Source organism: Mus caroli, unplaced genomic scaffold (genome assembly GCF_978045245.1).
Source record: "Mus caroli unplaced genomic scaffold, Mus_caroli_1 scaffold_11, whole genome shotgun sequence".
NCBI lineage: Eukaryota > Metazoa > Chordata > Mammalia > Rodentia > Muridae > Mus > Mus caroli.
The window spans coordinates 57019874-57047403 of NW_028227266.1; the positions used below are offsets into that span (position 1 = coordinate 57019874).

The 27530-nt window shown below is 44.5% G+C and overlaps 1 protein-coding gene across 1 annotated transcript in view; it reads right to left on the bottom strand.

Moving 5' to 3' along the window:
- The window catches only part of Rec114 (REC114 meiotic recombination protein), an 86394-nt gene that overhangs the window by 2008 nt on the left and 56856 nt on the right, over positions 1 to 27530 (bottom strand). The window contains exons 3-5 of the mRNA XM_021172887.2: positions 11549 to 11632; positions 5186 to 5383; positions 2838 to 2924 (exon numbers count right to left, since the gene is read on the bottom strand). Of these exons, the coding sequence (XP_021028546.1) occupies positions 2838 to 2924; positions 5186 to 5383; positions 11549 to 11632 (369 nt within the window). The remainder of the gene's footprint in view (positions 1 to 2837; positions 2925 to 5185; positions 5384 to 11548; positions 11633 to 27530) is intronic.

Sequence of the window (27530 nt, forward strand, 5' to 3'; positions counted from 1 at the left end):
TATCAGGCTTGCCTGGCAAGTCCTTTTACCCACTGAGCCATCTTACTGGTTATGTGAAAAAAAAATTTTTTTTTTTAATTTTAGCTATCCTAATACACTGTCTTGTTGCAGTTTTAACTTACATTTCCCTAATCAGAAATAATACTGAGCATCATTTTGTATGCTTGTTGGGCATTCATAATTCATACAGCTTTTAGTAATCTGCAGCATCTTAAAACCACGTAAGGAGCTGGGGAGATTAGCTCAGTTGGCAAAGTGCCTGTTGGGCGAGCAAAGGTCCCAAGTCTGATCACCAGAGCCCAAATCCAAAAAAAAAGTGTGGTATACCTACAGTCCTGGCACTAAGACTGATTGTCGGTTCTTTGAGGGTCCCAAGTAGCACAGGGTGGTTTCAAACCCCTTATTGCCAAGGATGATCTTGAACTCTCTGTCCTTCTACCTCGACTTGAGTATTGGAATTACAGGCATATGGAACCTAAGGTTTGTATGTGCCTACACCACCAACCTAATTCATAAGTTACCAGCATTTAAATGTTAGTTTACACTGAAATCTGTCTGTGCTTGACAGCTTGGAAGATGTGTGATTTACCACCCATGGAATCAGTGAGTTCCAGCTCTGTTGGGTCCACTTTGTTTTGGCGCTTTGGCTCGTGTATGTGTGTGTGTGTGTCAGATGTCTCACATTGATGTTGTCAGACAGGTAACTTCCTTTCTATGGGTTTACTGCTTGGCTTGGTGCAAGAGTTTCTCTAAGAACAACATGAATCAATAACAGAAATTTACCTTTCTAAATTTAAATTGCATTTTCAGATTCTGCCTAAAAGAAATAGACTACAGAAACAATATGCAGTCATGTTCTCCATTGAAAGCCACTGTTAAATTCTTCCAAATTTAGTATTTTATAAAATGGAATAGTGCTGTTTCATACCTTTAAAAAAAATTAACGTACTGTGATTATTTCTCCATGCCAATGATAGGGCTTGATATGAGTTTGATTTGCTTGTTGTTGGGGGAGGTTGCCATGACACACATGGATATGAGAGAGTAACTTTCTTCCATCTTATGGGTCATCAGGTCATACTTGGCAACAAGCACCTTTAGCCACTAGGTCACCTTGCTGGCCTGATCACAGTTCTAGTCTGTCTGGAGTAATTCCTCACTTTAGCCACTCAAACAAAATACCATTTATCTTGATCCCATTTTTTTTTTAAAGAATTATTTATTTTATGTATGTGAGTACACTGTAATAGTCTTTAGATATGACAGAGATAGTCAAAGATGATTGTGAGCCACCATGTGGTTGCTGAGAATTGAACCCAGGATCTCTGGAAGAGCAGTCAGAGCTCTTAACCACTGAGCCATCTCTCCAGCTCTTGATTCTATTCTTAATTGTAAACATTATTATGATAAACATTCTCCTATGTACACTTAAGTAGCTGAAATTCAGTTTTAAGAAAATAGGATACTAAACTTGTTTTATATCAGTTGTCTTCCAAAAGTTTATCCAACTTTATATTCACAGGATCATCTGCCCAAAAAGGTCAGAGCAAACCTGGGCTGTTTCTGTTCTTATGGATGCTGTGTAATCAGGTGCTGGGACACCAGAGTGTTCTCTTTGTCAGAACACAACACCTTGCCTTAGTAAGACACTCCCGAACTGGGGAAGTTTGCCTCCTGCTGGACAAGGGTTTTCCTTTTCACAGTTGCTGGAGCATTAAGAGGTAAGAATTCTTTGTCTTTCTTTGGTTTTTTGTGGGTACAGGCTGAGGATTGAACCCAGGGCCTCGTACATGATCAGCATTTGCTCTCCTGCCTGCTCTCAAGTTAGTAAGCCAGCCGTGACCACCCCCACCCTCCAGCCCTTATTTTCTTTATGTACCACTATTTACATAGTTTAATAGATGCTATTTAAATAAAAAAGGATTCCTCATCCATTCAGGTTGATGAACATACAGGTTCTGTGAAAAGCATGAGTTGTTACTATGAGCCCTTGCCTGGTACAGCCAGGATATAGTGAACCAGAGATTCCTCAGTGAATTCCAGCAGAGGTAGCAGCTAACTACTATAAGTGTGAATGGAGCTAGAAGTGGGCAGGAGCCATCTGCAGAAAGGTCTGTGTGGCAAGGGGTTGAGAAAGTCAGCAAACAAAAGATTCTGAAGGGCCCTGTGATATTTTTTTAAAAGTGCTAAGTAGGTTCCTGGGCTCAGGCAGACTTCACTGCATAGCGTGACATTTGTTTATGAGCTGTTGGTCCATGGACTTAAAGAACTGGTAGAAGATGGGAGTCTGTAGGCATGCGCAGCTTATAGACCTGCTTTTATCCTGCTGTGTCTTTGGAACTGAGCTGTTCCTGTTAAATGATCTGGAGTTGGATCCAGGGCCATCTTTACCAGAGCCCATGTTCAGGTAAACAGCAATAGGGATTTTTTTTATGCCTTCCTCCTACTCTCCATGTTCCTTAGTTGAGATAGTAGCACTAAAAGATGGCCCTTGAAGGAATTAGAATCTAGGTTTGGTTTTGGTATTTGTTTTAGAATAGTTTATAAAACTTAATTCCAAAATTAAATTCTCTCATTCTTTCAAGGAAGGGGTGGCTTCCTCAGAGCACCTGAAGCCAGTCTCCTGTTTACTTCCTCAGACAGCCAGTGCCACGTGCTAACCTGTGTGATCTAAGGGCAGGGGCAAGGCTAATGGCAGCAACCTGTCGTTGACTGACTTCATCTTCTGTTTAATAATAATACTTATGGTTTCTTTTCTAGGATAAGAGAAAGAATCAAGGAATAGAAATTTGTGTATTTTGTTCCCTTTTTAGGAACAAAATCCAGCACAGAAATACCTGAGCTAGATGTGTCACTGAGGTTCTTTCCTGTAGAGCACCTGCCCCAGCTGCCATACACACGTGCTGCTCCAGGGTCAGGGAGGGCTGCAGAGAAACATGCAGTTAGAAAAGGAGGAGGGTGGGGTGGGGAATGGGACTTAGATAAGTCTGGTTCATGTTTTCAATTCCTACAGTTTATCATGTGTTTACAGAAGTCAAACTCTGGTGCCTAGTGTCCCTCTATCTCTGCTGTCAGTGCTTTTGTGGGCTGCCTATCAGTTTAGCTCATGTGGGGCTACAGTGAGAAAGATGTCAACCAAAATACCACCGCCCAACACTAAACAGCAGCTGAGGGTGGCCACACTTCTGAGTCTGGTGGGCTCTTGGACGAGGTGGTTCAGCTTAGCAGTAGAGGGAAGCTTTGTGCACACACTAAGACTTTATTCTTGCTGCTACTGCTTCTGGACATCTGTGCCTACAAGAGAGGTCCTAAGAACTACCACCCTTCTTCCTGTCTCCTCCCCCCACCACCCAGCTCCTGCCTGGCCCTCTCCTATGGTGGTGTGGGTTGTCTCAAGAGCTCTTGGGTTGAAAAACACCTGGTGAGGCCACAATTAACAAAATTACAAGGCTAAGGAAAAGTAAAACCTAAAACACAAGCCAAGAAATGACTCAGGAACTTTAATTATTCCTATCTGCAAAGAAGGGAACAACTAGGTAAATGCTGCACCTTAGTGCTGCACGATGGCCTGAGCTTGGCCATGCCTCAACTTTTAAGGTAGACTAAGAAAGCATGCATCCAGCTTTATGTCTCAGAAGTCATGGGTTGACTTGGGACATGTCTGCTCTAAGGCAGGCTTGCTGTATGGAGACCGTGCTTGTGCTCAATGGCTTGACCTTCTACTCTGCCAATTCAGTGAGTCTCTAGTTCCTTCTGGGCTCTGGAGGGTCTGATTTGATCACTGGCAGAAAGGCAGAGCTGAGAAGATGGCTGTGCTGGCCGCAGCAGTTGTGACAACAGTGTGGTTTCTGTTTGTTTTCCAGGCTCAGTGTTCTTCCCCAGAACTTCTTGTTCACCACTTCACAGTGGAGGCTCATGGCTTGCACGAGATCACACAGCTACCATAAAAACAGGCTAGGACTCTAACCTAGATCTGTTCAAATACCAGAGCTTGTGGCCTTTGCATAATATCAGGCTGCTCACCTATCCAGAACACAAATTACAGATGAGAAGAGTCCCTGAAAACAGACTTAGTCCTTTTAGGATGTTTCTATCTAGACAGTCTGGCACCAGCCTTTAGAGTCAGCATACCAGAGCCTTTGTCTGCTGTTGTAACTCCAGGCCCAGTCTACATGTGTTCCCACATAGTGCAACCGTACTTGTCTTATCTGTTAATAGGCACATAGGCAGGCAACATAGACTGAACCATAGCAGTGAACTTAAAGTGTCTTGGCACCACAGCCAATGCGCTCTCTCTCTCTCTCTCTCTCTCTCTCTCTCTCTCTCTCTGTCTCTCTCTCTCTCTCTCTCTCTCTCTCTCTCTCTGCCATTTGAAATCTTTAGGCACCATGCATTGATCAGTGTATACATATTGTTCAGACTATACCTAACTTCCAGGTGTCAACGCATTCCGTCACTTGTTCATAAAGGAAAATCCCATTTACCTAGGTCTTGGGTCAGAAAGGCCTGGCACCTGTGTGGCAGACACAAGTTTCCCAAGATTCTTACTTCAGCTTACATTTCAGGCCCAGCACACCAGTACAAACTTGGAGGTTGGGGTAGGAGGATCACAGGTTTACAGGGTAGATCCTGCCCAAAACCAAAACACACCTGTTATTATAAGTAGTGTCCATTGTTGTCTGGAATGAAAGGCCTAGGTTCTGTTTGAAGTACTGAGAGATGCACTGCTAGTTTGGCTGTCGGTGTCAAGTGTCTTGCTCAGGTGCTAGTCCAGTGTGGGCCCCTTTACTCTGCATGCCTTGGGAAACAAGGGCGGTCCACTTCCTGGCTTGTAGTGTGAGGAGCCTGGCTCCTCAGTCTTCTGGTCCCACTCATGCAGACAGTAAGGGTGGTAGTAAGTGTGTACTGTGATGAAATGGTCTTGACCTTGAGAGGGGTCACACTTTGAGAACCTCTGCTCTGTAATGACACTGGAATACATTTCTTGGCCTTTAGGCAGCTAGTTTGAAAGTATGAACCTTGAATTTAAAAGATCACTCAGCATTAGATCTTTTTAAAAATATGTGTCATGTACATGTTAGTGAGAGGTCAGAAGAGCATACTGGATCACGTGCAGCTGGTGTTACAGGCGGCTGTGAGCAGCCTCCTCACAGTGCACCACACACTCCGAGTTATCAGCACTCACCCCCTGCTGCAGTGGGTCCTTCCCTTGGCTTTCACCTGCCTCCCGGGGGCCTCGGCTCTGCTGAAGCTCCTGGGTGGTGCTGTCAGGCTCCTGAACGGTGACGTACTGGGCCAGGGTCTGCACACAGCCACAGCAGCGCTCCAGCGCCTCTTCCTTGGACTCCCCGCTAAACTGGACACGAAACATTCGGCTCTTGTTCTGTGTGAAAATGAAACGTCAGCATTGAGTATTGTTCACCCTGAGGTCTCCCGGGGAATGCTCTCTTCCTTGTTGGGGCAGGTACACAGAAGCCAGGGGCTTGTTTCTGCACCGTTTTAGAAGCCTTACCTTGTACTAGAATTCATTTCCCCCAGGCAATGACACTAGCAAACTGGATGATCACTCGATGACTGGAAGGTCATCATTTTATCTTTGTTTTCAATACAGATTTTACAACTGATATTTTTCATTTTTAATAAATTTAGCATAAACAATATTTAAGTTTCATAGCATCTCATTCCTTAAATAGAAAAGCCTGAAAAAAATATATGACAGTCCTGGTTCACTAAAATGTTTTTGAATAGGACAAAGGGAAGAGCAGGCTGGGCTCGGGAGAAGGCTCTGAGGGTAAGGTGCTCACTGTGCAAACATGAGGCCCTGCACTGGATCCCAGCACTCACATAGAAGCCAGGCATGCAGTTCTGCCTGTCATCCCTGCAATGGGGAGTGGCAACTGGAGGACCCCAAGGTCTCAGTGGCCAGACAGCCTTGCTGAAATAGTAAGTTGTAAGTTCAGTGAGAGAACCTGTCTCAAAAAATAAGGTGGAGAGTGACTGAGAAAGACAGCTCTGATCTCAGTGAATGCTTATACAGGAGGGATGGAAAGGTAGCTGGCTGCCATGTTAAATGAGGTAGTGAACTTAAACATCTGGGAGGAGGGCACAGGCACATGCTCAAAGCATGTGCACTCATAACTTCTAGTATCCTGTATTCTTAGGACACCTCACGGCTACATAGGTAAGGGAGAGAGAGCCCTTTAGTTTCCTGTATGAATTCCTTGGGCAGATTGGCAAATGTGGGGCAGGTGCAACTCAAACAACAAGAAAAACTACAGTAACCATCAGTTACTTGATTCTTAGCTAAAAACCAGACTTGGGTCATATTAACATAAAACCATTACTTGAGTACCAGTTTCCTTTTGCCACTCTAACATTCTGTCTGGATGAGTCAACCCACACAGACCTTCCCAAGCAGCTCTGCATACATTTGCTCGGTCTTTTCCCATAAAGAAGAAAGGTGCACGTAGACTGCCCTTTCCATGTAAATGACGTGTGAGTATAAAAACATTCCCAGTATTAGCGAAGTTCTAAACGTTCCTATAAACAAGTTGTTGCTTTCTCCTGCTCAGTTTATTCTGTTTATATAAAACTCACCAAACAGAGCCAAAGACTTGGGCTCTGGGGAGCATTCACCCAGCTTTCTGAGGGTGTTGTCATCACTTCCTTGAAGAGTACCTGGATCTGTTAGAAGTCACCTTAAAGCTCTCCCATGTAATACATAATATATAGGTTGTATTTTGTGCATATTTTAAGCCACAGTGCTGTAGCCTAATTTTCTATTCAATGGATGTATAAAAATAGAAGTATAGCTCATTACTTCTAAAAGCTAAAGCGTATCTCTTTATTTAACTGGCCTCCTACTGACAAATATTCAGGTTGCCCCAGCCTTTCCCCTATTTTAACTCCTGAATGCAGACTTGCCCATGTGCCTGTCCTCTGTGCATTCAGAATGGAGATGTTTTTCATGGTCATTTTTATCACATAAGAGGTAAGCAGATTTTCAAACTTGCATTTCTCTGGTTCTAATTGAGCTTGGAGATTTATTCCTAAGCTTCCTAGTTCATTTGTATCTTTCTCTTGTGTGTGTGCGCTTATAGCTGCCTTTAGCATTTGAGACTTCTGGATGAATAATTCCCAAATTTATCAAGTCAGTAAAATGGACCTGCGACCTGAGAGGAAAAGGATCATAGAGCCAGAAGAGGGCGGCAGAGTCCCTGGAGCTGCAGCTACATGCTGTTGTGAGTGAGCAGCCTGCTGTGGGTGCTGGAAACAGAACTCAGGCCTCTCCAGGAGCACTTAACTGCTCTCATCTGCTAGGCCATCTCTTCACCTCCAGGGAAAGCATTTTCAAGTTCACAAACTGTCCTGACAGTTTGGATCATCCAAGCTGTCAGTCACCTAAGAATTACAGTATTTTAAGAGGTGATTCTCATCTTAGCTAGATACTTAATTTCAAGTTAGGTAATTTACAGGAAACTCCACAGACCTTTTGGGAACAGAGTAAGCAAGGCTGAGTGCTGGCCTCTACTGTCTCCACACATAGCACAGCAGAGGCTTTTCTTCCCAGGAGGGAATAGGGTCACCGAGTGCTTAAGCCACTCTACAGCAGAAATAGTCACCCTGCTCTGAAAGATGTGATACCCCAGTGCTACATGGAGCCATCAGAGACCTCAAGTACCCATTTGTGTTTTCCTGTTAGCTTCAGAGGTTTAAACTGCATCCCAGTCTTGAGGCCCAAGAGGACAGACACTAACCCAGGAGTGTTGAGAGGCCAGGCCCTGAGAAGTCATAAGGATTACAGAAGGTCACTGAGCAGAGCCCCAGTGACTGAATCCTGGGTGCTTTATAAGACAAGGGGGTGAGGCTAGACACATGCTTGCTCCCTGGTTCTTGCCATGAGATGTCTTGTACCACTTTGAGACTGTCAGCAAGAAGGCCCTCACCAGATGCCAGTCCCTTGAGCCTCCAAGACTGCAGGCTGTATAAACCTTTTTTTCTTTATAAAGTAACCTAGCCTGTTATTTCATTATAGCAGTGGAAAATTGACTTAATACATTCAGAGAACAAACTAGAGTGTATTTGCTTTGAGGTAATCGTCAAAGCCCAGGATGGACAAAATCTACAAATCTCTTTAGTGAGTTGCTAGGATGAGAAACAGAGATTTACTTTTTTCATCCAAAGTGTCTTTCAGATAGGAATAAAATGTCTGCTGGTAGACCACTGGCCAGTGTTCTCACTAGTGGTCAGTACTGTTTAGGAAATCCACTGTACATGCCTATTTAGTCTGTGTATTCTGCTTAAAGAGAAAATACAATGTTTACTATCTGCAGAATCCAAATTATGTTAAATTTCTGCTACGGGAACATAAACCTTACCTCTATTTGTCAATCTGAACAATAGTGTATGTTGTACAGGGGCTGAAAGCTCTGTCAGTATATGATATCAAGGCAGGAAAAGAGACGATGTTGCTAAGTGTCAGAGTATTTGGTGGGGCCAGGCAAAGGCACTTGCTGCTAATTCTGATGACCTGATTTCTGTCCCTGGGACCTACATGCTGGAAGGAGAAACCCAACTCCCCAAATTGTCCTCTGATCTGGCTCTCCCATGCCTCCTACTACCCAAAAAAATAGTGGTAAAAAGCACTTGCTAGAATGCATTGTGCAACCCTGGCAAACATCTCAGTAAATAAACTACATCTGAAACAACCTCCTCGATGTAGTAAAGACCCAAGCAGCAGCTAGAGATGCAGTTACCACGTGAACACCATAGCCCTGCAGTCAGGGAGAGGCCAGGACATTGGCACAGCCACAGGGTACCAGGGGTCAGTCTAGAGGCCAGTCACTGTCCTGCTGCTGTGACAAGTACTTGCGAGAGCAACTATATAGCAAAGCAGGGTTTCCGTTGGCTCGGATTCATGGCGTTCCACTCACTGTGCAGCAGAAGGCGTGGGGGCCGAGATGGCTGCTCACACGTGCCATCTGCAGAAAGAGATCAGTGCTGGTGTTCACTAGACTTTCCTGCTCCTCCACTTTATTCAGTCCAGGTACCCAACCCACAACCAGGGTGAGTCCTGTTTCCTCACCGAAACCTCTCTAGAGGTGCCAGCACAGACATGCCCAGAGATGTTTTAACTAGTTGACCCTAAAAACAAGTCAAATTGTTTTTATTTCACTTCACAATGAAGAATAGGTAGGGAAAGTACTGTAAAATGTGAACCACTGGAAATAAATAATCATTATTTGTGGATGATAAAATCACTTTCCTAGAAACCTAAATATTAACATGTTAATAAAAGTTCAATAAGGAGGCTAAATTTAAATTGACTCCGAAAAAAATCAATATTAAGTAGCTGGATGTAAGTTGTGGATAAAGAATATCATTTACATAACAGTAAGCAAAATACTTCGAGTTTTAATTTTTAAAACAGTCTGAAGCAATGACTCAGCAGCTAAGAGCATGTATTGTTCTTGCAAAGGGCCCGAGTTCAATTCCCAGCACCTACGTTGGGCAGCTCACAATTACCTGTAACACTAATGGTACCCAGGGGATCAGAAGCCTCTGACCACCAGGGGCATGTGCATATACATTTAATAAAACAAATAAATCCTTAAAAGGTCTAATTATGACATGCATTAAAGCTTATGTAAATTATTATATATACATAAACAGTGTCTAAATGCTTTGAAGCAAAGTTAGTGGAAATGAAGTATATGTATGATTTACAGAAGAAACACAGATGTTTGCCAACATTAACATGTCTGTTAATGTTGCTGTTGTTCCAGTATTGTTTATGCAGTTATTTCCTAGGAAAGACTGGTTCACAGCAGACCTCCTGGTATTCTTTCTGCCCCCTTTTCTCCAATGTTCTCTGAGCCAAAGATGGCAGTCCCTTGTTGGCTCTGGGTTGGATCTGTTGCTCTGCATTGTGTCCACTTATGGTCCAGGAAGCCAATTCTTATGGTTTTCTTTAATGGCTGTTACATTGTTAAACACTACATGTGACCTGCTGAGAGGCAGGCCTTCTTACTAACTTATTAAGTGTCATGACTGTAGCCACCTTAGAGATAATGAGCAGAAATGGCTTCTGAGATCAACGACTGTACTGTGGCCGGAAGCTCCTGTGTGTCCACCATGAGACGTTCCATACTACTGCAGTTTGTCACCCACATCCATAGCAGAAAGAACTGCAAGTTCAAGTTAGAGGTCACTGGAAAGCCCTGTAGGTTCAGAGACCCCCCTGAACTCTGCAATGCTCTTTGGGGTCTGTACTCCTGGCTAAGAGCCATTCACTGGATGCACATGAGCGCTCCTTGAATTCCTAAAGTCTGACTTAAAATTAGTATCTGTTCCCTAAATTTCATTATTACATGCTTGGCCAAATGTTAACTGATTGGTTTTCTTTCTCTCTCTCTCTCTCTCTCTCTCTCTCTCTCTCTCTCTCTCTCTCTCTCTCTCTCTCTCTCTCCCTCCCTCCCTCCCTCCCTCCCTCCCTCCCTCTCCCTCTCACCCTCTCTTCCTCTCTGTTTCTTCAGTTTTGAGACAGAGTTTCTCTGTGTAACCCTGGCTGTCCTGGAACTTTGCTCTGAAGACCAGGCTGGCCTTGAACTCACAGAGATCCATCTGCTTCTGCCCCCCTAGTGCTGGGATTAAAGGCGTGCGCCACCACCATCAGGTTCATGCGTGCTTTATTTTTTTTAAGGGGCTTCATCTAGGTGATTAGTTTGCAGGCGTCTTTGATATTTAACAGACCTAGCACACAAATAAAAGGGAATTTTAATTTTTAAAAGATTTGCTTGCATTCTTTATTTATGTCTGTATGTGTATGTCTGTGTATGTGGGGAGGGGGTGCCCACAGAGGTTAGAACTGAGAACAAGATCCCCTTGGAACTGGAGTTACAGGTGGCTGTGATGCCATCCCATGGGGATCAAAGTACAGCTTATAGAAGTGGTTCTCTGTATTTTATAGGTCTCAGAGATTGAACACAGCAAGCACCTTTCTCCACTAAGCCATTTACTGGCCAGGGATTTTTTGTTTGGTTGGTTTTGTTTTCTGAGGCAGGTTCTCTGTACATAGCCCTGGCTGACTTGGAACTGTGTTGACCAGGAAAGCTTTGAAGTCACAGAGATGTGACTGCTCTGCCTTTGGAGTGCTGGATTTAAAGGCATGTGCCACCATACCCAGTTCCTATTTTTAAATATTACAATGAGAAGAAACGACAATATATATTCCATGGAACCTTCAAAAATACCTTCTTAAAACATCTAACTAAGCAGACACACGGTGCCAGCCCGCCTGCTCCCAGTGCTCAGAGCTGAGAAGCCGCACGGCACAGCCCATGCTAGCCACCAGCCTGCATGCCAGGACGAGCTCCTACTTGCTTGGGGTTTTGCTTACTGGGCAAACCTTTCTTCAACACATTCTTCCCGCACAGGTCGCCTCCACCCCAGCTGCTCCCTGTACCCCTACCTTGCCACATACACAGCAATGGAAAAGTAGGGCATTGGTGTAAACATGACTGGGCTGTGCAGTTCAGTGTCATCTTGCCTTTATTGTTGTTCCAAACAGAAGACAGTCCATGCGTCTTACAATCTTCAACCAGTTCTTGCTGCCAATGAGTGAAAACCCTTCCTGAAACAGCAATTAGGTGGGGTTAGTGACAGGAACAGAAAGGGACAAATACCTATTCATAAGTCACATATGGGATGAGGCCACCAAATGCCAAGGTGCGTACCTCACCAGTACCAAGTCCCAGCACTCATTTAAAGACCGGCTTTCAAACTCTGTATTAAAACTAAGAGAAATACCAGAGCAGTAAACATCACTCATACTTGTTGTAAAACGCATTTCTCTGCTTCCAGATTTGCCGAAGTGACCCTCCATTTCTGAGAAACAGCCTTCACTGTTCTCACTCAGGAGTTTATCAAACCCACTGCTAACTGTGTGGTGAGATTCCTCGTCATAAAAACCCTGTTTTCTCAATAATGGTAAATGAGGCCATTTGGTCTTGTGAGTTTTCAGTTGAGAAAAAGGGAAAGCCAGCAGAGAGCAGCAGCGGGTACAAGCCTCACACAAGCACTCAAGAGGACCTAGCACTGTCTGCAGAGCGGATGTGCAGGGGCCTGGGGCCTGCGGCTTTTCAGCTGCCCGCCTGCTGCTGGGGATGCAGCCTGAGCTGGAATATCGTCAGCCTGATCACCTAGAAGCTCAAGAACTCCGAAGACAAAAGAAAATGCCCGTGGCCATTCTGGCCTCCCCTGTTTGCTCTTCCTCAATCCATAGTGGTAATTTTCAACTTCCATTGAAATTCACCAATAGTTTCTTTTTAAAAACAGAAAGAAGTCAGACAACGGCTCTAAAACTTCCTCGTGGTGTCACACACCTTTAATCCCAGCACTTGGGAGGCAAAGGCAGGCGGATTTCTGAGTTGGAAGGCAGCCTGGTCTACAAAATGAGTTTCAGGACAGCCAGAGCTATACAGAGAAACCCTGTCTCGAAAAAAAACAAAATACAAACAAACAAAAAAACTTCCTTATATTGGGAATGGCAGCACACACTCGAAATACTTAGGAATACTGACTCAGAAATATTGCCACGTTTGAGATCTGCTCAAGTTTCACAATGAAACCTGGTCTCAAACACAGGACAAAAACTCCCAGATTAGTAAGAAGAAATGTGTCATTCATTATGACATCCCCAAATAAGCTGTTTCAGGTGGCAGGCTGTGGGGAAGGCATAGAGTACACATTAGCCCAGTGCTTCTGGTGCACAATTTGGCAATGCAAATGTATTTACCCTCTGACCTGAGGCCGAATGCTAGGGATGCATTTGCAGATTGGCCTGCCCCCATCATACATCAGTAATGATGTACGACGCACAGGCATTACCGCATTAAACCTTATTGCATTTGTTTGTTTATTTAGCAAGAGGCAGAGGGGCGCCATCATGCAAGTGTGGAGGTCAAAGGGCAACTTGCAGGAGTGTGTTCTCTCCTTCCAGGGGTTAAATCCAGGTCAGGCTTGTGCAACAAGCCTTTTACCCGCTGAGCTACCCAGAACATGCTATGTTTTTGCTAGTTAATGTGAAATGTACACCCTCAAAAAAAAGTGGAGTTTAAGATAAAATATTTTATATAACTTCCACTTTTTAGGTTTTTTTTAAATTTGTGTTTGCTTGTTTGTTTTGTACTTTATATCCAGCCTGTCTGTACCACAAAATGGAAGAGCCAATCTTGGGCCCTGTGCCTGACTCTCCCTTTCTCCCTCAGACTCTGACCACCTTTATCTTGCTGGGTTTGGGCAGGGTTCCTGGAGTTCCCAGGGCCCCCGCAGTGCATGTGGTGTCTGTAAGGACAACTTCGCACATGACTTTTCTGCATTGTACACCTTGTAGCTCATTTCCAGAGTCTTGTCACCATGTGGTCCCTAACCCCACCCCCACAGTCACCCCAAAAGCTTGCCATGGTGGCTCATGGGAAGCTGAGGCAGGAGGACTGCCATAAGGTCTAGGACAGCCTGAGCTACATAGTGAGGTCCAGAGCAAGACCCACTCTCAAAAATTAACAATAAAAAGTCTCCATAAACAAACGGAGAGATCAGGAGAGGGAGCAGAGGACACAAAGGACTCAGGTGCCGAGTCCACTGTGAATAAGCATGGCCAAAAAGAATACCTTTGCCCTCATCTTCTGGGTCTCCCTCACTGCACTGGTTTCTTTAGTGGCTCTGATGCACTTCCCGGTCCTTTTCCAAATATATTTCCTTGCTATATATCTCATGCTGGCCTCTAACTTGGCGCCCTCCTGTCCACGCCTTCCAAATGCTGAGATTACAGGCCTGTGTCTCCACATTTGGTCTCTGATGCCTCCTGGTTCCAACTCTGCTGGCCAGTGTAAGCTAGCCACTACGCAGGAGGATGTCACTGCAGGTAGGGTCACTGGTACTGAACAAGATAAATCAGCTTTAAACCCATGCCAAGTGTGACTTCATAAGCTTTGATGTGAACAGGGCACTTCATGTTCACAAAATGGCAAAGCATCCCACCTGCTACAAAGACCCCGACTCTGAGAGAAGCACACGAGACCATGGCTCCAGAAATAGCTGGATAACTAACCGCTGAGAGATAACCCTCAGTCCCAAGCTCTGGGCGCCAAAGGCTTCCTGATGAAGGGGTACTGGCAATCACTCGGGTGCTGGTGGCAATATATTTAAAAATGAGATTCCGCCTGAAGCTTCAGGGCTGTGTTTCCACTCCCTTCTGCAGCTCTGAGGTTCAAATTATACTGAAAAGAGGAAAAATATCTCAGATAGAGTCTTTGCAGGACACAACACGAGGGAAGAAAGAAGCAGCAAGGGATGTGCTTTCAACAGTGATAGCCAGTGGTTATCTATCATGTTAGTCAAAAAGCAATGAGACAGGCATAAAAATCATTTGCAGGTGGGTCAGGATTAGATGGTAGCCTAGAACTTGAATGTGGGTATTTCTACTTCGTTAAAAAAAAAGTCTGCCATGTTGTGATGGAGAAGAAACAAACACTGGTCTAATTTCCAAGGGGTCACCTCATATTTCCCACAGAAACAAACATCCTATCTCACACCAATGATCATAGCCCATAGCCTGAGATGCTACACAGGAGTTCCCTGTGCCAGAAACACAATACTGTGATCTCACGCTGAAGCACAGGCAGTTTAATAGTAAACAGCAACCATGAGTAAGGCCACAGCGTGACGCTGATTGCACCAGTCAGTCATTCCTCCCAGTGACTGCAACAGAGTCCAGAGGATGGGTCACAAATGCCTGCTGCAGCCTCTGCCTCACACACTCACCTGCTAGGACTCTGACTGGCCTCATGGTAACTGCAGGCTGAGCCGATCAGCTGTCTCTCTTTCTTGGGACTCGGTGCCCAAGGGCTTTCATTCAAAGAATCTTATGGAGCTTTTATTCTTCCTAATAAAACCTTCAGACACACCACAGGTCTGCGGGACTGTGAGAGTTTCTCAGACTACTTATTCCCCCTTCATTCCCAAAGGAAACATTTTTGCTTGGACATCTATTTTCAGTTGTAACTTTTTGAGAAACAGTCTCCTCACACAGTCCATACTGGCCTAAAACTCTCAACCTTCCTTCCCCCAGCACAGATTTTTGTTTTGTTTTCATTGTGTAATGTAAATCTTGAAGCATCCATACAAGAGTAGAGAAAACTAGCACAATGAAATGATCTGGTTACAACTGTCACACACAGCCCCTCATTACATCCACCCCACAGCCACCCATGCCCTGGATCATCCTGAAGCTAAGACAAGTATCTGTAAATATGGCAGGATGTATTGCTTCGAAGCTCAGGTCTCTAAAAACATAAGCACAAGTTGCTGTGGTGGGATGGGGTATGGGTCTGGGTGGGCTGCAGGGAACAGGCAGGTGGATGACAGCCATGTGTGCAGATTGGGTGCTCTGGTGCGGCTGCTGAGCATCATGGAACAGACAGTTGGCTCCAAGGATATTATGGTAGGCTCGGGCAGCTTCATGATGTCTGACACAGTAATCAGCTACTTGCTCATCGAGATAAAGTACACCAGGCATGGCACTCTGAAATATCAGACAGACTGTACTCCTAACATTGGCTACTTTATGATCCCTTTGTATGATGGGCTGGCCCTGCTCCTCGCTAGCTGCAGCACTCTGGAGAGCTGGCCCTGGCCCTGCACCATGCCTGTATAGTACTGTAAAGCTGGCTGTGGTGGTGTGGGTGTGGGAGGGAGAACTGGCCCTGGTGGTGGTGGTGGTGATGGGGCACTGGAGAGCTGGCAGGCTGACCAACCCAGGCTCAGATCCAGGGATGTGAGCTGACCCACACCAATATCTACCCCATCTGTGAATTGCTGGAGTAACCAAAGCTACAGGATTTCCAAGCAGAGTCAAGAGGAGATCCAGTGGTGATGTGTCAGAACCAGAGGCTTCGAACCAGAACAATGACTCAGCGCAACCAACATTTACAAGCTGTGTGGGGCAAAGGATGTGCTGTGGGACACATCACAGCTTCTATGGCATGGTTTTTTTTAAAAAAAAATAATGGTTTTGGTGGGTGAGGGAGGTCACAAAGGTGGGGGCAGATATGGAGGGGTGGGGAGATGGGTGGGATTGGGGTGCAAGATGTGAAATTCACAAAGAATAAAAAGTTTAAAAACATAATCACAAAATCAAATCTTTAAAAATTAACAATTCCTTGTCATCAAGTGTCTTTGACAATATCACATTTTCCTGTCTTCTGGCTTTTTTCTACAGCCCTTCATTGTGTGACCAGGCATCCAAATGCTGTCCACATGCTGGCGTGGCTAGGATAGCATCCTTACTCAGACATGGGGCTGCTGGGTCCCTTAGGCCTGCAGACTTTTCCCTGTCTTTTCTCATCTGCTCTTATGATCTCTGATGAGGCATTAAGTCACTGAGTCTCTAGATCAGAAATCAACAGATTTCTCTCTGGAAAGGGCTAATGAGTAAATATTACAGGAGTGTGAACTTAGGCCTGTGGTAAGAGAAAGCACCATGGATGAACAAGTGTGGCTGCTGACCAGCAAGGCTCTACCATGTACATTGAAATCAGAACTTTAGACAGTCCTTCACATCTCATAATATATTATTCCTTTCTCAATGCTTTTTAACCGTTCAAAAAATGTATAAATTAAGGGCTAACAATTAGGGGCTGCCTAACAATTTGATCCTTAGATCCACATAAAAAGCTAGGCGCGAGGATACAGTATAATTCTAGTGCTAGCGGGTGACAGGCACGAGGACTCCTGGGCTGGCTGGCCAGCAGTCTAGCCTAATCAGCAAAACCAGGTCCCAGGAAGCTACACTGCCTCAAAACTAAAGTGGATGGCTCCTAAGGAGTAACACTGAAGGCTGACCACTAACTACAAACGTGCACCCATGCATTGAAGCACACCCACACCAATGCATGCATACTGCATACAAACAGGAAGAGCAAAGCTAATCACAGCCCATTGTTAGTCGTAATCCCTAGACTCACCCTCACTAACCTCTGTTCTTGTGCCTGCAAGCATGCTTTTCATATGTATCCTGTCTCTTGTATGCCTCATAGACCTAGAACTTGGATCAAATTCAGGCTCATCTTTCCTTGGATTTTGCTAGACCACAGATGCGTGACTCTACCACACATATGTGTGTCCTGTCCTATGCGTGTGAATTTAGCAGTTAGGATGAGCACTGCCTACACTCATTAATTCACTAGAAGTTGCAAAACAAACAAACAAAAAACCCTGAATTTTTGTTCCTTGTTTATTTATGAACTTGAGTATCTATGGAGGACTTCCAGCCTAGCATGGTGGCCCACGTCCATCATTCCCATAGGTCTTTCAGTTTGCAGTTTCACTTACTTGGTTTTAAAGGGAAACTAGGAGAAAAGCCATCACGTCATTTCTGCCTAAGAGGACTAAGATGGTCACAAACTCTACCCGTGTTATAAACAACTTCAGACTGAACAACTTCTGGAAGTACTGTGGACACACAGAGAAGCAAGCAAGTGCAGGAGAATTGTGGGAGCCGGGGAAAGGGACACAAGCAGGGTAAGCCTCTGATCACTGAGGCTCTGTGCTTGGAATCAATTTCCAGACTGAAGCCAGACATGCTGGTACACATCCTGAATCCCAGCATGCGGGAGGAAGGAAGACCAGGGTTCATGGTCATTCTTGGCTACTTAGCACCTTTAAGGCTAGCCTGGGCTACGTACAATTCTGTCTAAACCTTAAAAAAAGATTTATAGATTTTTATGTGTATGAGTGTTTTGCCTGCTTGTATGTATGTGTATCATGTGTCATGTCTGGTGCCTAGAGGTCAAAAGAGGGTGTGTCAGATTCCCTGGAACTGGAGTTAGGGTTGATTGTGAGCTGCCATATGGGTACTGGGAATCAAACCAAGGTTCTCTGTGAGAGAAACAAGCGTCCTAAACTCCTGAGTCATCTCTCTCTACCCTCCCCCATCTCAAAAACCTTTACAAATTAAAAAAGGAATCCGGACTGACAAAGAGAAGGAAGCTACTGAGCTCAATGAGCTGAGAAGAAAGAGATGGGGAAAAGCAGATGTGGCTGGAGCTGGTTGCAGGATGGCTGGAAGCAGACTACTCTCTGGCACAGTTTCAGAAACCTGCCTCAAGGATCCTGAAACCTCTGGCTGACCTGCAGTCTCGGCACTGAAGAGATGACGCCAACCCTGCTCAAGAGTAACCTCTGGAATGAGAAACTGCACCAGGGAGACAGCCCAGCAGTCCCAGGATACCACAGGCGAGAAGAGTTGAAAGCCTTCCCTGGATGCAGAGGCTGCTCAGGACACGGCACACCTCAGAATTCTGTGGAATCGACTGCAAGGTAAAGGCCGCTCTACCCAACCCTAGAGAGAATCAAAACAAGTTTCCAAAGGGCCAAACTGATGGTAAGTACTTTACTTGCTTCAAATCCCCAAAACTCTTTTAAGGGGCATAAAAAGAACTAGTGCTTCACAATGTAAGACTCACGCCTGACCAGAACTCACCCGAGTATGAGATGTTAGAAAGCTCAGCAGGTAACAACAGTTATTCAGCCTCAAGCAAAGCAAGTCAGTAACAAACTGGAATTGCAGTGCCAACAGGCAGGGAAGGAGAGAGAGAAAGCGACCTGTGCTCGAGCACTGAAGAACAAGAGGACAAATCTAAAAACTAAAAAGCCGATACCAGAGTATGAGAATAAGAAGATCTAAACGGGCGTTTGTTCTGGCCTCCGACTTGGGAAAGGTTACCTCTGAGGACAAAAAAGGAGTTCTTTATAGTGATGGTGGGGTGGGGGGCACCCAGATGACGTTTAGTAGATGTAGGTTAGACCTCATTAAAGAGAAGCTGCCGGTATCTTCAACCAAAGCGTACACTGTCACTTAAAAGACAAGTGGAAGGTCCTGGGTAGAAGGAAAAGTAGGTGGTGCAGTGTGGGTGAGGCCGAGAGACAAGAAGACAAATGTGACTGAGGAAATGCAGGGCACCCTACACATGGTTGTAGGATCATGGGCAGGCTCAACCGAGAAACATGGTTTCTCAAAAAGGTCTTCACACTATGCTAAAAAGTTTTAGCTAGGCTGGGCAGTGGGGGCGTGCCACACACTCCTGTCGAGTCAGTGTGACAGGCCGAGAGGCCTAGAAGCCACTCATGAGACAGAGAGTTTCACGGAAACTCACCTCCCGGAGTCTGGCGTTCTCTTATACTCATATAGAATACTCATTCTATTCCTGCATTAGTCTGGTGTATGGATCCACATGCTCTCTTTTAGTATTATCCTATTATAAATGCCTTTTAAGATTGAATTCTGACATAGCCAAGCCTTCACCAGTGTTCCAATGTCCTAGAAAGTCCTTGAGCTGACCATGGGCTTAGAATTCAGGAAGAATGTTGCCTGTTCAGTGACATTCAGAATTGCCTCTGGTATTACACTATCACTTAGAATAAAAGCCAAGTCACTCCCATATACAGGAATTTACAATGGTTTAGGAAGTAGATCGGGCTGTGGTTTTAGAGTATTACATTATTCATGAGATGGTTAGCTAGAACTGAACTCCCTAATTAGAACGATGACTTGGGTGTGAAAGCCCTTGCCCTAGGAGTGTAAAGACCTCACACCTGGCTTCAAAGACTATAGCTGACCTTAGATAGGGCTGTCTTTGTCTCAGTTGTTTTATTGCCCAGTTCCTGCCAGTCTTTGTGTTTACATTCCTCGGTTTTGTGTAAGAGTCATTAAGCATCCGGTAACCTCTTTGTACCTTGCTGGTGTGTCACCCAACTTCCCTATTTTCTTCTGTATAAAAAGTTTGATGCTCGATTTGACAAATTACATTCAGATTCTACACAACCTCTCCTGTGTGCATCTGTCTGTCATTCCATCCAACGCTTTGCCCGCCTGCTACTAGAGACCTGTTCCACGCAGACAAAGGGGCCCAGAGGGTCTGCGGCAGTGGCGCATGCCTTTAATCCCAGCACTTGGGAGACAGAGGCAGGTGGATTTCTGAGTTCAAGGCCAGCCTGGTCTACAAAGTGAGTTCCAGGACAGCCAGGGCTATACAGAGAAACCCTGTCTCGAAAAACAAAAACAACAACAAAAACAGTTTTAGCTATCAAAGCAGTATCATTTTCTACCTTCTGACAATGTGAGTTTGAAATACTAAGCTCATTGGCCCAAATCTCAAGATTAGTTGGTCTTTAGCTCTATAAATTAATTCAAGCAGAACTAGTCAGTGCTCCTCGGAGCCACCCCAGCACATAGAACCATGTGTCCTCTGTGTCAAACGAGAGAGTGCAGAGCCTATGCAAGTGCTCAGATGCACTGGACCAAAGGCTTCTTTTCACAACAAAGTGGGCATCTGTTAGCTCTGTCTGGGTAGCAGGCACTCTTCTCTATGGAAACATCTTCATTTTCCTTTGAAAAACTAGCTGACCCCATTCATAGGATCCAGACAAGGCTGGCTTCTTACCTGCCCTTGCTCCGGAGGTGAACAGATGACTGTCAGCATATGTATCTGCTTCTAACCTCTGTGCTGTGTGCTATGGGTGTGCATGGGTGTGCACATAAGCCAGTAAAGCCTGTATACATGCTGGAAGGAATGCTCTTTCCATTAGCGTTGTTTGTCTGGAAGGTAAGTAAGTCACTGGGACCCCTCTGGAGCACAGAATGCAGAGCTGGTAGACAGGGGCAGCCAGTGATAGTGTGCGAGCCCCTGGGTCTACTGCACTGACCACCCCCCCCATTTCTGTGCAATTTTGTGAGGCAGTGGGTCTTACTCATTTACAAGAACAAAAGATGGGCTCATATTACTTGCAACCTGGTTTCTACTTTAAGAACAATGGCTAAGCTATTCACTTTCACTGTTCAAATATCCATCCAAATTCCCCTGCCTAATTGCTACAGCATTTTCAAAATTCCACCTCTCCTTATTTAATAATCTAGCAATTGATGTTTAAAAATTGTACTCAAGCCCTGGGAGCTACAGAGCTGACCACTTGCCCCTTCCCTCTCACACACAGCACATCTGTCTCGGCTTCTGCGACTCCTTTGCTACCTCACTCAGTGCTGTCTTTACCACACCTCAGGCTCAGTCACCTTTAAATAGCAGGTCTCCAGCACGGAGCTTTCTAAGACCTTCAAAGAAGCTGGGGGCTATTGGCAAAGAGCAAGGGCTGATGGGATGGACAGCTGGCTTGAGTGGCTCAGATCCTTTCAGCTCCAATCACTACAGCCCTGGCTCTTTCCTGAATTCCCAATGAGGAAGGAAAGCAGGCCACCTTCAGAAGGCAGAGCAGAGCAAAACTCTTCACATCTCCCACCTCAGACATGTCTGAACTGCCCGCTTTCCCCTTGCACACAGCGATCCCACTAAGCGCTTCCACGCATGCTAATGCTTCCATCTTCTTTCTTGGTTTTCTAAACCAGACTTCACTGTCTTCCCTCTCTCCCACCCCTTCCATTCCCACACAACTGCAAGAGAGAGTATACCAGGCTTAGAATCTGTCAATAGTTTTCTATTTATTCTTGATAAAAATAAAATCTCTTCTATGACCTGCAAGGGAATACATGGGAAGAATGAAATAGATGAACCACACTTTTACTGACACATGGGAGATGTGGAGATCATAAACTTCCACGAAGTCCTAGGAGCCTTCTAACCCTAATGCCCCTTCGGACAAGGAAGGGCCAAGGTTACAGAACAGTGTGTCTAGTGCTGTTCTTAGCTCCCAGAAGGAAAGGGAATCTGAGGGGTAGTCTCATAAAACACCAGGCGTGGCTGACATCTCCCAGCACATTCTGAGTAGACTTTCCTGGCACTGAGTTCCCCATCCGCACATTCACATTCGCTAGTGCTCTGTGTGCTGATCTCAGGTGACTCTGCCTCAGGCGTCAGCCTGGGAGCACTCTCACCTCCTTGGGAGACCTTTGCATAGCTTGGCTTTGATTTTTATGGTTCAGCACTCCCAGGGAAATCTAGTCTTGTTCCAGACTTCTAAGATGATAAAAGTTCATGCTGGGTTGTTTTTAGGCTATTTGTGGGTGTCTCTCTAAGGCCTTCAGACACTCAGAACACTAATAATCAGGGTGCCAACTCTGTCGGCAGCTTAAAGCTATAGAAAGCATCCTTTATGTTCAATTCCTTCTTTATAAAATGGATTGTGGGAGCTGGGAAGACAGCCCCAGCAGTAAGTTCTTGCTGGGCAAGCAAGATCTGAGTTGAGGTACCAAGTACCCATATTTAAAAAAATATTCGGCACAGCATCATGCACCTGTAAGCCAAGCACTGGGAAATAAAGACGGGGGGGATCTCTAGGGCTTTCTGTCCACACAGACAGTCATCAGGCTTAGTGAGAGACCCTACGTCAAAAAGACTCCCCAAAGCATCTGTCCAAGAATGTGGCCCTACCTTCAAAATCTGGGACATAAATTCACATTAAAAGACAACCAATATTCTAACTCCAGATGTCCAAATCTTGTAGCAAAAATACAAACAGGAAGACAAAACAAGAAAATCCATTCCCCACCAAAATCACCAACCCCACAGGCATGGCCCTCAAAGAGAGCAACTCAGACAAAACTCAAGGCACCTAATTCCAAAGAACAATTGTAAACTCGCTAAGTTTGTTCAAAGCCTTCCAGATACCGGAATTAACTTGGGCCAGGAAAATGAAAATAAACAACTGGATGAGGGGATAAGGACAATCAGAAATTGTAAATCAAATTCACTGAGGAGGTCGGAGGGGGGCGGGGGTCAGTGGGGGGATCAGTGGGGTCAGTGGGGAGGTCAGTGGGGTCAGTGGGGGGTCAGTGGGGAGGTCAGTGGGGTCAGTGGGGTCAGTGGGGGGTCAGTGGGGAGGTCAGTGGGGTCAGTGGGGTCAGTGGGGGGTCAGTGGGGTCAGTGGGGAGGTCAGTGGGGTCAGTGGGGAGGTCAGTGGGGAGGTCAGTGGGGAGGTCAGTGGGGGGTCAGTGGGGAGGTCAGTGGGGTCAGTGGGGAGGTCAGTGGGGAGGTCAGTGGGGAGGTCAGTGGGGTCAGTGGGGAGGTCAGTGGGGTCAGTGGGGAGGTCAGTGGGGTCGATGGGGGTCAGTGGGGAGGTCAGTGGGGAGGTCAGTGGGGGGGTCAGTGGGGAGGTCAGTGGGGGGTCAGTGGGGAGGTCAGTGGGGTCAGTGGGGAGGTCAGTGGGGAGGTCAGTGGGGTCGGTGGGGGGTCAGTGGGGAGGTCATTGGGGGTTCAGTGGGGGGAATCAGTGGGGAGGTCAGTGGGAAGCCTCACCAACAGAACAGAGCTTCTGGAAGGCAGAACATCCATGCCTGAAGACAAGGTATAGGAACAGAATCACTCAGAGAACATGATCATTTCTTTTAAATTCATGAACAAAATATGCAAGAACTTGGCGGTACCATGGAAAAGCCAAGCTATGAACTATAGGCATGGAAGAAGGTCAGAACTCCAGGTTTGGGATGGGAGAGCTCTATGAAACAGGGTGCCAAAGAGCTTTCATCTCAGGATTTTTACAGCTAATATGCCTTTCATGTCACTATTAAATTACTATAATAATCCCTGGGCAGTAGCTCACCATGTTGAGCAGATTTCCTGCAGATCAATGTAAAGATAAACCTTCATGAATTAATGTTATTTAGATGAATTAATGATTTTATAGAGTCCCTGATTTGATTCAAATAATGTTAGGAAGAAAGTTTTAAGAGGTGGTTTTAGTTGTTTTACTAGAAAGATAAAATAAATTTAGAATAGAATGTGGAGCCGGGCAGTGGTGGCGCACGCCTTTAATCCCACAACTTGGGAGGCAGAGGCAGGCAGATTTCTGAGTTCGAGGCCAGCCTGGTCTACAGAGAGAGTTTAGGACAGCCAGGGCTACACAGAGAATCCCTGTCTTGAAAAACAAAACAAACAAACAAAAGAATAGAATGAGCCTCCTCATAATAGTGAGTAAAAGCTACATAATAAGGAATACAGTGAGCTTCTTAATTACACTAAAAAGGAAAATAGGCTTTGAACAAATGTGTGTTCAAGGAAAAACATTTAGGTCCAAAGATAAAGCCCCAGATGTTCACTATGCTAAGGCAAGGCCATGTGAAACTGTTGCTTTAAACTTATATTGAGCACAAAGAATGAAGCACTGCTTGAACTTAGTACCAACATCCTTCTGTAACTCCCATTTTGTGTAACATTTTATCTATGAGGTAATTTCTAAGAATTTTTGTCTATAAAAAGGTCACCAAAAGAAAGAAAGATGATGTGTTGGCTTGGGGGCTCTCCCCCATCCATCCCTCCATCCCTACCTCCATCCATCCCCCGACTGCCCATGTCTGCTTCTACGTGTAGGTATGTATGAATATGTGCACAATGGATGGAGCAGGCATTTGGGCCTGGCCAGAATGTGTATTATGAATGTATACGTGTCTGTGAATTTTTGCCCATGTAAAGGATTTTAATTCTTTTTCCTCTCTGGTTCACAGTTAACCAGCCTACCCAGGGAGAGGCTTCTGGCTGCCTGGCCAGAGAGGGGAGTGTTATCAATAAATTCTTTACCTAACCCCCCAGTGCCAAACAGCATGTGTTAATCACCAGATATTGGAGCTTATATAAGCACAAATAATAAAGAGTTAAGTTTTTAGCACCGAATAGTAATAAAGAGTTAATAAAGAGTTATTCCCCATCATTTAATGAAGCACAGAACAGTAAGAGTTAAGTTTTCATAGCACTTAATGAAGTACAGAACAGTAGCCGGGCGTGGTGGCGCACGCCTTTAATCCCAGCACTCGGGAGGCAGAGGCAGGCGGATTTCTGAGTTCGAGGCCAGCCTGGTCTACAAAGTGAGTGCCAGGACAGCCAGGGCTACACAGAGAAACCCTGTCTCGAAAAACCAAAAAAAAAAAAAAAAAAAAAAAAAGAAGTACAGAACAGTAATAGAGAGTTATAAAGATAGAACATTTAATAAAGCGCAGAGATTTATAAAGTAAAAATAAAGCACAGAGAGATAAAGAGAAAAGAAGCCAGTGATTTTCAACCACAGAATAAGCAAGAGAGTGTTAGTCTCCACAAGCCATCGGCTAGTAGCATCAGTACAATTAGAGAAAGTTACAAGGCCATCAGTGTTTTGGCCATTGTCCAACACAGCTGGGCCCCACCTCAGCTCCAAACCCCCAAAGGCCAGGCAGGCCCAGGAGATCACAACTACCAACTCAGACTATTATACCCAGCCAAACTATCCAATAAAACTCAGGCAGAAATCATGCCAGGTGTGTTGGAAAACCCCATCTCTAAGCCCACTTTTAATAACCTAGTGACAGCAGGACATCATTAGCCACCAAGATGTGCCACATTTCTACTATCAACAAGAAGGCATGAGTATTTAAATACCTGACAAAACTGACTTCAGAAGAAAACCAGTCAGAAGAGATAAAAAAAAAAAAAAAAGATCACTCATACTCATTAAATAAACAGCCCATCGAGAGGGCCCATTACAATTCTTAATATTTATGAACCAAACCCAGGTACACCCAATTTCATAAAACAAATATTACTAGATATAAGACCACAGATTAACCCCAACACAGTAAATACTAGGAGATTTTAATATTCCATTTTTACCATAGGTCATCTGGACCAAACAAACAGAAAACATTACAGTTAAATGAAATTATAAAGCAAATGACTCTAACAATGACCTATGGAAAATTCCACCCAAATATTAAAGAATACACATAAATTTCAGCAGGTCATAAAATCCTTTCCAGATGAATCGTGGGTTAGGATACGAAAATAGGAGAATCTAGGAGAATCAAAACATCCTGCATTCCATGTGAGTACAAAGAATAAAACTAGATACTAAACCAAAAGAAACTACAGAAAATCCAAGCTCTTAGAAGTTAACAATTAATTCATAGAACAATAAATAGGTCACTGAAGAAATAAAGGAAATAAAAAATCCTAGAATCTGAATGAAAGTAAAAATACAACATACCAAAATTTATAGGGTACAATAAAAGCAGTTCTGAGAAGGAAGTTCATAGCATTAAATGCCTGCATTTAAAAAAAAAAAAAAAAGAATGCTCTCAAATAAGTAACTTAATGTCGCACCTTAAGGTCATGGAAAACAGAAAATAAATCAAACCCAAAGCAGTAAGTAGGGAGAATTAATGAAGATTAGAACAGAGATTAATGAACTAGAAATAGGAAAAATTACACAAGAACTATAAAACAAAGAGTTGAAAAGATAAGGGAGAATGACAACCTCTTAGTCACATTAACTAAAAGGGAGAGAAATGTAAATAAATAAAGTCAGAGAGTAACAACAGACATCAGAGATTAAAAAAGTAGAGAGACTATACCTTACAAACCTATATTCCACTAATTTGGGAAAAATATCTAAAAGAAATGGATGCATTTTTAGACACATAGGCCCTAACAAAATTAAACCAAGACAAAATTATTTAAACAGATCTGTAACCAACAATTGATAACCAGACTAAAGTAGAAATGAAAAGTCTACTGAAATAAAAAAGCCAAGGATCACAATGAATCTGCTGCAGAATTCTACCAGATCTTCAAAAAGGAACTAAGAGGGCTGGAGAGATGGCTCGGTGGTTAAGAGCACTGACTGCTCTTCCAGAGGTCCTGAATTTAATTCCCAGCAACCACATGGTGGCTCACAACCATCTGTAATGGAATCTGATGCCCTCTTCTGGTGTGTCTGAAGACAGCTACAGTGTACTCATATACATAAAATAAATATATTTTTTAAAAAAAGAACTAACAACATTTACACAAATTATTTCCTAAAACAGAGAAGAAAGGCATGCTTCCAGACTCTTAATGAAGACAGTATTATACTGATACCACAACTAGAAAAAGATATGACTCAACAAGAAATTACACAGATCTCTTTCTTGAACATAAATGAAAAAAACTGTCCATTAAATACTTGTAAACTGAATTCACGATTATCAAAAAGATCATTCACCAAGATCAAATCAGCATTACCCAGAGCTTCATTATTCTAAAAGTGGTTTAACATTTGTGGATAAACCATTACACATGGTGGCTCACAACCATCTGTAATGGGATCTGATGCCCTCTTCTGGTGTCTCTGAAGACATTGACAGTGTACTCACATATAAAATAAATACAAACAACACATATGAAAGGATGAAGATGCTGGGGGAGTGGCTCGGCAGTCTGGACCACTTGCTGCTCTTGCAGAGGACCCGGGTTGGGTTCCCAGGATTCACACAATGGCTCGAAGTTCTAGGGGATCAGATGCCCTCTTCTGGCCCCTGTGGGTATCAGATACACCTGAGGTACACATAAGTATATGCAGGCAAAATATACACTCATGTAAAATAAAAATCTTAAAAAAGCATGAAGTAGCTGGGCGGTGGTGGCGCAGGCCTTTAATCCCAGCACTTGGGAGGCAGAGGCAGGCGGATTTCTGAGTTCGAGGCCAGCCTGGTCTACAGAGTGAGTTCCAGGACAGCC